The sequence below is a fragment of the Glycine max genome, unplaced genomic scaffold (assembly GCF_000004515.6).
Source record: "Glycine max cultivar Williams 82 unplaced genomic scaffold, Glycine_max_v4.0 scaffold_32, whole genome shotgun sequence".
Classification (NCBI taxonomy): domain Eukaryota; kingdom Viridiplantae; phylum Streptophyta; class Magnoliopsida; order Fabales; family Fabaceae; genus Glycine; species Glycine max.
The window spans coordinates 172977-183575 of NW_024464710.1; the positions used below are offsets into that span (position 1 = coordinate 172977).

Below are 10599 nucleotides of genomic sequence, written 5' to 3' on the forward strand. Positions count from 1 at the left end.
CGTGCGATGTGCAACCCAACAATGGTGAGTAGGAGTGTTCTAGGGTCCCAAACGAGTTCAAAATCGGTGACAGAGACAATGAGTGGTTCCCACGAGTTTGTGATCAAGGGTTACTCACTAACGAAAGGAATGGGCATTGGGAAATACATCGTGAGTGAGACTTTCATAGTGGGAGGGTTCCAATGGGCCATATACTTTTTCCCTGATGGTAGGGACCCCAAAGATAATGCCGCTTATGTCTCTGTCTTTGTTGCACTCCATTCCAAGAGCACCAACGTTCGTGCGTTGTTCAATCTCACGTTGCTCGACCTATGCAAGAAAGGAGAGCACAAGGTTCATAGCCACTTCAGTCACTCCCTCACGATTGGGCCTTACACTCTCATAAACCATGGCAGCATGTGGTTAGTGTTAGTGTTTTCTTTATTTTTATTTTAAGAAAATAAATATTGAAATGTATCTTAGTTTTTTAATATCTTAAAATTTAGTTTTAGTCTCTATACAAACTTATTATATTCGTATGTCCAACATTTATGTAAACAATATAGTCTTTAAAATAAAGCAAAGTGTTGTCAGGGGTTAAAGAGATAGCTCTTTTATTAGAATATAAGACATAAAAATTAAATTTCCAAAGGAACTAGAGAACCTTGTGATTTTGGTGATATGATTTGGATATCATCATGATTTATTAGCTCTTGTATCCATTTTTTGTGGTGTACATTACGTAGTGATCAATGATGCACTTGTTCTGTAATAGGGGATATACGCGGTTTTTCAAACGGAGACACCTTGAGATGTCAAATTTTCTCAAGGATGACTGCTTGAAGATAAATTGCACTATTGCGGTTTTAGTGTCGTCCATAGATTCTTCTCAGTTAAACACAATACAGGTTCCTGAATCTGATATTGGTGAACATTTTGGGATGTTGTTAGAGGATGAGGAATCATTTGATGTTACTTTCTCGGTTGGTGGAGAAAGGTTTCATGCTCATAAGCTTGTTTTGGCAGCTCGATCAACCATGTTTGAAACTCAATTTTTTAATGCGATGAAGAAGGATGATCAGGAGATAGTTGTTATTGACATGGAACCTAAGGTTTTCAAGGTGTCACATTCATTAAAAGTTCCTCTTTTTCTCTATACCTTTGTAGCTGTTTTTTGTTCCACACAAGATAGATGCTATTTAATTCAGTTAAAATCTGGCCTATCGTTTGGTTGGTTATCTAATTTTAATCGTGTTCTATGTTGAGCAGGCTTTACTTCATTTTGTTTATAGAGACACTCTTTTGGAAGATGAAGAGCTCTTTATGTTGGATTCGTCATTCTTTCCTTCGTTGTCTGAATCATTTATAGCAAAGTTGTTAGCTGCTGGAGAAAAGTATGGTTTGCCAAGACTAATGTTAATGTGTGAATCTATACTTTGTAAAGACATATCTGTAGATTCTGTTGCCTATATTTTTGCTCTTGCTGATCGTTATTGTGCTACCCACTTGAAGTCCATCTGTCAAAAATTTTCTGCTGAAAACTTTGATGGTGAGTTTCCATGCTTAACTTTCAAACCCAACTCTACATTTGAGTTCATAGCCAATTACTTCTTAGCTTGTAATATATTTTCATCATTTTGGTGTCTACATTATTTGTTAGTTGACAGTTGATTCTCATATCATTTCTTTCATTATTATGTCTATTGCAGCCGTGATGCATTCTGATGGTTTTGAGTATCTTAAGAAAAATTGGCCATTACTGCAATCAGAACTGCTAAAGACTGGAGTAGGATGCGAGAAAGAATTTAGTTGAGAGGGAAAATACTAAATTGTATGTGCTTAATCCAAGGTCTAGTTTAGAGGAGTGACGACCTAAGATCCAAGGTTGGAAGAGACCAGAAAAATATAAAAGAAGATTATATATATAGTTGTGCAGTAATCTTTTTATATATTATATTATGTTACTTTATAAATGAATTGAAATTACATTCTTCTATAATGTCTCTATTTTATATGTCTAAATTAAAATGTGGTATGTGATTATAAAGAGTATTTTCTTAGTTTTTTTTCCGTGTTACATTTAAAATTCATGTTAATGAATTTGTGGCTCACTATTACAAATCAGCATGCATGTGATAGAGATTCTCAACCCTTTGTCCTTTCTTTTGGAAATACATTTCACACACTTTCTCTATAATTAGGCCAAAGGTATCTTTCTCTCTCGTATGTTACCACATCTTCAAGTTTCATCCAAAATTTCCAAATTTCTTTGTCTCCCTCACCTAGTAAACTATTCAAGCTCCATCCACCATCAGTTCGTGACTATCTTTGCAATTCAGCAGCAAAATTTTGCACTCACCATGAGTATTCTTGCTTCTTTCATCTATCTATTTTTCTACTCTGCTTTACTTGCACTCTCTCTCTACTCTCACCCACAGGTTTTACCACCGCAACCAGCGGGTACAATCGCTGGTCATAGCCATTTTTCTTCACACCCGCATTGCTCAGTTTGTGCAGTTTCCAACTCTGAACAGTCAGAAACTTCTACCCCCTCTTAGTTTTTTTTTTTTTTTTTCATATCCTTTCCCACTGCACATTGGATATGCCCTCCATCCTCTCTTCACCAAATTTTCACGCTGCAACAGCGTGCTCCACCAGAGAGACTCTGAATTTGGGTCCAACACCGCATTGAAAGTCATCGTTGTGACTCACAATGCCCAGTGTGGCATCAATCTGTGAGCTGATGAGCAGCAACAGAGAATTAATGTTCAAGGACATGACGGAGATGATACTGATCAGGCATACCAGATAGTGGACTTTAAGTTGATGATGCTGCAGCCAGTGGCATGTCCATGGTGGCAAGGTGGGAGAAATGGGATATGTACGAGAACATGAGATACAGAGAAGAGAGAAAGGATATACGGGAACCGAGAACGTGATCACTAAGGAGAGAGAAATAGGATACATGAATTATGGAGGAGAGAAAATTGAGATTTTATTTTAATTAAATGTATAAAATTTCTTTAATACCCTGAAATAATTAATTTACATTTAAAAAAATAGATTTTTTGTCCTAAATATTTTGGTGTACAATACTAAGATTGTTTTCGTAATTATTTGTTATCTAAAAGTTTAAAAAGTACAAAATTAAAATAAAAGGTAAAATCTGATTTCAAAATTGAAAAAACTGTCACTTATTGATGCTTTCAAGAAAGGAATAACTTCAGATTCACTTTGGAGTGTTCTTTACTCATTAAACCATTATACCTTGGAAGATACCCAGTTGTGTCCATTGTAGCTACAAAAAATGAACTCATCAGCATCTTCACGAGTATATCTTGATATGTTTGCATTGTGAAGGGAACATATGTTTTACACCCTACATGGCCTCAAAATGTTGAGGAATCTAAGCCCTTCTTCTGTACTGTCTGTTTTACAAATTCTAAACAAAATCTCACCTTGGCTGGTAGGTTCCCGAATCACATCTATTCCCACCATCATTGAATCTTGTTAACTTACATCATATCCTCTTCCTATGTTTTCGTAATTTCCATCTTGTTTTCTTTTTTCCTTGTCAACCTTCTTTGTTGTTTTGAATCTTTATTTGTTCCTATTAACTAGGTGGCATTGAAAAAACCTATATAACATCTTCAAAGTAACACTTGTCGTAACTTTGATGAATGAAAAACTTGTGAGAAACACTTCAAAGTTCAACTTCTCTCTCTAATCTCCTTCAATTCCCACACCTCGCCCCCACCCCCCCTCCCCCTCTCTCTCTGGTATTCTCTTCCTCCATTGAAGCTTCCTCTTTAAGCTTCTTATCCAAGCCACTCTCTTGGTGGTGAAGTTTCTCCTTCCATGACTTATTCTCTAGTGGATGACGTCTCCTCTAACCTCTTCTCCTTTATCTTTCGCTGCAATTCCATGACTAAAAATCACCATTGATAGACCTTATTGAAGCTCAAAGATCCAGCCTCCATAGAAGCTTCATAAGCAAGCTTCCAACAAGTGGTATCAGAGCACAAGAGCTTCAAGTAGGTGCTCCTTAAACCTCCACTAATTTTCAGCTTTACTTTCTCCTCCATTGTTGTTTCTTCGTTTCTCTCCATGTATCTCCTCACGTGTCTTGTGCTGAATGTTGTTAACATAATTTTTTAGAAGTTCCACCGATTAAGCTTGCTATAGAAGCTAGATTTGATTTTCTATGGTTCAAATTCCTTGTTCTTGAACCATGAATTGTGTTGAGTTTAGGTTCCTTTGAGTTTTACATTGTCAATTTTTTTGGCTGAAACCTAAACCATAAAATTCTTACAAAAACATTAAAGTAGAATAAAACCTCAAAAATCTAGAATGACATATTCACCTATTGTAGTTTTGTCATAAAAGTCATGTCTAGTCATGAAACTTGTCACATAAGATTCCTTATGTTGTGTTGAATTTTATTTTTCTTGTTTCTTTGTCTAACTCATTTGTTCATGAGTGTATGAAATTTTTTTAGCCTATAATTTAATTTGAGTCAAATCTTGCATGTTAATTAGTCCTTAACATGTTCATGCATAATTCTTAGAGAGTTTTTGATTGTGAACCTTTTCTTGAACTTTTAGGTTTCCTTATGATTGTGTCTATTGTGAATTTGAGTTTTGGTGATTGAATTGCTGGCTGAAATTTTGATCCTAAGTGAATGTTGAACTCCTAAAGCTGTCGTAAATAGGCTTAGTGAATTTAACATACATAGGAAAGTTGAAAGTAAACCAAAGGAAATCAATATATCATGCTTAAAAAATTCAAAGTCTGAAATCACTGGTGCGGGCAGCTTGAACATACAAACTTATAAAAATTACTGGGAATTTGTCACTTTGAATTTTGAGCTGAACTTTTTACTGAATTTTCTTGGCATCTAGACAAAAATTATATAAAAAGAACCAAGTGATTTGGATAAAATAAAAAAATAAGAAAAATCATACAAGTTGACAGGAAAAATAAAAAGAAGCGAGAATGGAAGTGTGCTTGTTGTTTTGGCTCAAAATTTGTTCCTTATGGAAAATTCATATAATAAGTAGAGGCCTAAATATGTTCTTGGTCCTTTTAATTTTGTGTTTTTTGATATTTGGTCATTGTGTTCATTTTTCTAATTTTAGTCCTTATAATAAGTTTATGCTTTTCCAATTTTGGTTCCTATAAGTTTTTTGCTCATTTTTAATCCTTGTAAGTTTATGTTTTTCCAAAATGAACAAAATATCTTACAGTAGGAACAAAAAATGAGCACAATATCTTACAGAAACAAAAATTGAAAAAGAGCGAACAAGGACTAAAATTAGAAAAATGAACTTACAGGAACCAAAAAAAAATTAATTTACAGGGACCAAAAGCATATTTAGGCCTAAAGTAGACTTGAGAATCTATTCAAAGAAGTTTAAACTATTTCTAGAAAGATGTTTTAAACTATTTATCTTTTAAAGAAGTTTTCAAAATTTTAATTTGTTACTAAATAAGCCTCTTACTTTTTTGTTATTAGTCTTCTTTTACTTTTTAACTTTCTTTTTCAATATCCCTTGTATCTCTCACCTAAAACAATCGTATTTGAGTCAAATAGGATAAATATGAACAAGAATTCCTTTTTAAAATATTGGCAAAATAATTTACTAGAAAATTAAATTATTGAGTGACTAACGAGGGGAAAGAAATTAAAGGACCGATATCATGATATTTTTAAATGTCTAGATACCAAATATAATAACCATAGGTATGTACGTAAGGGTCATAGCTTGTACACCATTGGTTTAACCAATAATCAGGATGTGCCACAAGCCTTAAAACAAGTAGAGCATTCAATGTGGTTTTTTTCCTAGCCTAATCTGGCTAACTCACAGATTTAATGAGTTTGGTCCATGGGTATATCAAGGCTATTGTGGAAGAGTGTAATATGTCTCCCATCATGGGAAAGGATATTGTGTCTGTCAGATAAATTAATTTCTTTTAAATATCAATGACTACTTTTTTTTTTTATCATGATGTCCCTGTCTTTTTCCATTATACACTCTTTCTTTTTGTCTTCCTTCATTCCCTGCTTATTTTCTTATTTTCTTGATGTCTGTAATACCTCAAGTGAATCACACCGGAACAAGAAAAATCCTGAGGCTGTACAGGTATGAGAATATACAGTTAAGGATAACTTAAAAGGAATTAATTGATACAAATTATAGCATTAAGATGAATATACTTTTTGGTAGGCTATCACATAAGAAGTTCATAATTAAGCATGCTTGAATTATTCTGCTGCTACAAAATATGATTGCTAAGAAAGAGCAAAAGGACTAACATAAGTTCCACGTTGCATTGGAGATTGATATACTTATATTCCAATCAGACAAAGTTGATCCATTAACTGAAAGGGCATCGATCACCCTAAAAAAAGTTATAGAAGTACATCATTATTGTTTGACAAACAAACCGACTGGACAACTACAATTCCACATTTTCCTGTTATCATCACTCAGATAAAAGTAGAATTGATAGTTACGAAGAACAATTTTTCATCCTTTAACAAAGTATGTCATCTACAGAAAAAGCAGAGTAGTAAGACAAGAAAACATAACTCAAGTTTCTGCATCACTGCCATAAGAAAATTAGTCACCAAACTTTTCGTTAAATAGCAGTGCAGATTCTTTCCGTGCCTGGCCTACAAAAACTTGTGAAAAGTTTACAATGTCCTCCTCTCTTTGTTTTCTTGCACACAGAAAACTCTGAAGTAGGCAACTTGCAACTTTCCGGTACATCATTAAAGAAGACCATCATAAGCCAATCTTGTAAGCAATAATCAAACTGACAACTTTCCAAAGCCAGCTACTAAAGAGAAAAAAATAAAGAAATCATGCACTATTAAGCAAAACATAGAATTTAATAAAACTTAACTGGAGATTTGCAAGGGTTCTTACATAATTCTGATTGGTTATATAGTTCCACATGAATTTGTTTCCTGAGACAGACATAATGAAACAAAGGGTTAGTACTAGGATAAGTTTCCTCTATCTTAGAATCTAAAGTTTCATACCAATTCAAAGTTCCTAGATCAAACAACAATATGGTTTTTCTTTATGCGAGTTTGCGTGGAGACAATTATGAATGTATTGCAAACCACTCATAGTGTGCCTGTTAGAATGTCAAAGAGTATTTTCATCATTTAGTTATTCTTTACCTCATCCATCAAATGAGGCACTTCATTTGTTTCGGGAGATTCCAAAAGGATTTTATCTCAATAAAAATTGGAATGTCAAAATCCTGAGATTCAGGTACATCTAACATCCTTGGAGTTTCCACAATTTCAAGGCAACCTGAGGATTGAGAAGGGATTAGGGGAGTGCCAACAGCTTAAGGGAATTACGCATTTTCATTTTATTTTGAGAATAGGAGTTGAAGGTCAGAGGAAGAACATGGAGAAAAACAGTGTTAGTAAAGATAGAAGAGCTTATAAACAAAAAGAAAAAGAAAGGTGATCAAATCAAACTTACATAGTGCACAGTAAGTAATGGGAGATTCTCTCTGCCTCTGTACACAGTGTGCAATAAGTAAAGTATGGTGGCATTCTGTTGGAAAGGGAAACGAACTATGTCTTTTGCACTCTTTATGCTCTTTCTAACTATATACCTTGAAATTAAACAGCATATACTAGTATTAGTAAAGAGCTGAAGATAAACAATAAAAAAAAAATACTTGCATAGATAAAATGGAAGAAACATTATTCTTGTACCACTTATAATTATTATGGAATGCATACCTTCTCCTTAGAAAACAGCCCAAATCCCTCAGTTTTACACACAAATTTTGTTTCACTTAAAAGTGTATTACTCAAACAATAGAATAAGATTACATTTACTATAAAAGTAAAATAGTGAAACAATTCTAATATCTTTGTCTCTAAGCATAATTTCTTCCAGAGAAGCAGTATGAAGAAAATTACATAATCATTAAGCTTCTGAAGTCTAACCTAATAAAAGCATACCTGCCAGCATCTTCAGGTTCATCTAACACAAAAGCATCCAACTCAAATCTTTCTGGTTTAGTAACAGGCATACACAACGTTTCCACACATACTAAGCCTTCTTTGTTGACGACAAATTTGTTGATTTTGACGAGAACCTCGTTACAATCTTCAAGCACATATTCAACCTTTTTATAGAATATTCTGATAGTGCCAAAAAGAAGTTAGCCAAGCACTCTATAGGATACAACATCAATTTCTTGCAAAATCTTGTCTACAGAAGGTAAAAATGAAATGAAAATAATGGCAAAACAATAGCATATATGACAAATCTTAAAATGATTTCACAGAAGAATAAACTCTTAAAATAACATCATTTTGTTGGCGGCTAATTGGCTATTCGCAATGACTGTAAGACTTCTCAACAATAATTGTTGTTGTTGCATACGATTGCAAATAAGTATATCTGCTTCTGGCCAAGGGGATTTTAATATCCTCCAAGGGACCTGTTGGCACTCATAAGTGGGATCTCCCTCTCAACAAGATTTTCTCCATATATGCATTCGTCAGGATTCAAACCCTTTACTACATGCTTAAGGGATTCGTGTCTAGTACCACTTGGATAAACCATTTCTTGGTACCAACAATAATTATGGTGAGCAGCTTGAAAGAAATCGTGGGTACTATAACAATGATGGTTACTTTGTAAAGTATTAGATGATTTGGAAATTTGGTGACACATTTTGTACCTTGGTAAAAAATTGATTCTCATTTACCAACAATATATTGTCTACCTAAATATAATTCTATCTTGATAAGTTTCTCAAAATATCTAATACGTATGGATTCTTCCCCAACTATTTAGCAAAGAGATGACTAGATCTACATCAAATCGATTAGTGTGGGTATTCACCATGTCTTTTAGTGACGATACAAATTAATCATGTAATTGTTATTAATAAATGAGTTAATTTACAATAACAAAAGAGGTAGAAATTTTACCTTATATAGTTAATCAACGAAATCATGGTCGTTGAAGATGTTTATTGGCCATGGTTAGAACAAACGATACGGCAAAGCATAAAAGAGAGGGCAAAGAAATATGAGACATGGTCAACAAATTCCATCTGAGTAGATCTGCAATGGAGGTCCATGAATGGGGTTTTGTTTCTTGACTCACGGATCTAGCATACACAAAAAGATACAAACACGATAAAAAATAATTATAAAGTGTGGACAAAGTCAGTCTTAGACCTCTGGGTCTAATAACCTATTTGGTGAGAACAAGAGGAGATGATGCACTTTATAGTGTAGATTTCATGTGGTAGGAATATTGCAGGTGTTAGAGTGATACTAAGATGTAGATGGAAGGTGTGCATTATAAAGCTTTAGAAACCTACACGGCGATCCAACGGGACTAGCACAAAGAAATATAAATCGTTTGATTTGATGTTATCAACAACTCAGAATAATTTTTTTTGGCAATCCTCGTCTTTTCGAACTAGCCAATGGAATGTCATTATAGGTACATGACCCACTTTTTATTCGATGTATGTTCTTTCAATTTGAAATTGGGTTGAGATCTAGAGAAAACCAACAACTAAACTCACCCATGTAATGCACTCCATTTATTTAATGTGTTTAAATTATCAGTTCTTAATTTGAGATATAGTATTCTATTTAATGAGTTTCTAAAAGTATATTGTATTTTTCAATTAAATAAAAAGGTATAAATCTATTTTTGATTCCTAATAAATATCTAATTTTTGTGTTTGTTCTTTAATAAACTTTTCTTTTTCGTTGAGTCCTTAATTAAACAAAAATTTTAATTTTGTCCTTAGAACTTTTTATAGTCCCTGATAAATTAACAAATTTTGTGTTTATTTTCTTGTATTTTTTTTCTGTTTTCTTAGTTAAGACTAAAAAATTCAGTAATTTAGCAGGGAGCAAACAAAAAATTTTCTAATTTAAAAGTGGTAAAACAAATTATCAAGGACCAAAAATAGAATTTTGATTTTATTAGGAAATCAATGCAAAGAAAAAATTTATTAGGGATATAAAATATATTTAAGACATTAAATAATATCCAAAATTGATATGAATTAATTCTTGAGTGTATTTAGCATTCACTGTTATGTATAACAAAAAAAAAGAAATATTTTATTATAATTTGAATTAAAAATATTTTCTGTGTTTGAATACCATATAAATGTACATATATCACAAATTTCAAATTAAATTGATTAATTAATGTATTAAAAACATACTAAATCCATTTATTTTGATGTGTTGACAACATGATTCCTAGGATTGATAATCTTGATATTGGTACATTTTGCATAATATTCAAATGGGCTATTATGTGTTTCTGGGCATGGACTGAAGTTGGTAGGACCCTCAAGTCTTACAAACTTACTATGTGTTTCATTGGGCCTTATAAAATTCTAAAATGATTCAGCAAAGTTCCCTACCAAATTCCTTTATTCTTGACACTTTCGAAACATCATAGTGTCTTTTATGTTTATCAACTCGAAATTATGTTCATAATTCTTCACATATGTTCGAGTTGAGCAATATTTATTTAAAAGAAAACCTTAAAAATATTATATGAAACAGAATGAATTTTTGGTGCTAAATGTTAA

The 10599-nt window shown here is 32.9% G+C and overlaps 1 protein-coding gene and 1 long non-coding RNA gene across 2 annotated transcripts; one reads left to right on the plus strand and one right to left on the minus strand.

The window, feature by feature from the left end:
* Positions 1–760: 760 nt before the first annotated feature.
* LOC100793753 (BTB/POZ and MATH domain-containing protein 4) lies at positions 761–2002 on the plus strand. The gene is made up of 3 exons (XM_014773206.3): positions 761–1100; positions 1249–1528; positions 1689–2002. Exons 1-3 carry the CDS (start codon positions 792–794, stop codon positions 1790–1792), a joined length of 693 nt encoding a protein of 230 aa, XP_014628692.2. The 5' UTR covers positions 761–791; the 3' UTR covers positions 1793–2002.
* A 4728-nt stretch (positions 2003–6730) lies between these two features.
* LOC102669938 (uncharacterized) lies at positions 6731–7587 on the minus strand. The gene is made up of 4 exons (XR_005890600.1): positions 7488–7587; positions 7175–7310; positions 6915–6955; positions 6731–6825 (listed from the first exon to the last, which is right to left on the minus strand). It is a non-coding gene; the product is annotated as an uncharacterized lncRNA (long non-coding RNA).
* Positions 7588–10599: the final 3012 nt, after the last annotated feature.

Coding starts and splice junctions, on each gene's coding strand:
- LOC100793753 (XM_014773206.3), top strand. CDS start 792: ATGTCAAATTTTCTCAAGGATGACTGCTTGAAGATAAATTGCACTATT. Junction 1,101..1,248: donor TGGAACCTAAGGTTTTCAAG/GTGTCACATTCA, acceptor TATGTTGAGCAG/GCTTTACTTCATTTTGTTTA. Junction 1,529..1,688: donor TTCTGCTGAAAACTTTGATG/GTGAGTTTCCAT, acceptor TGTCTATTGCAG/CCGTGATGCATTCTGATGGT.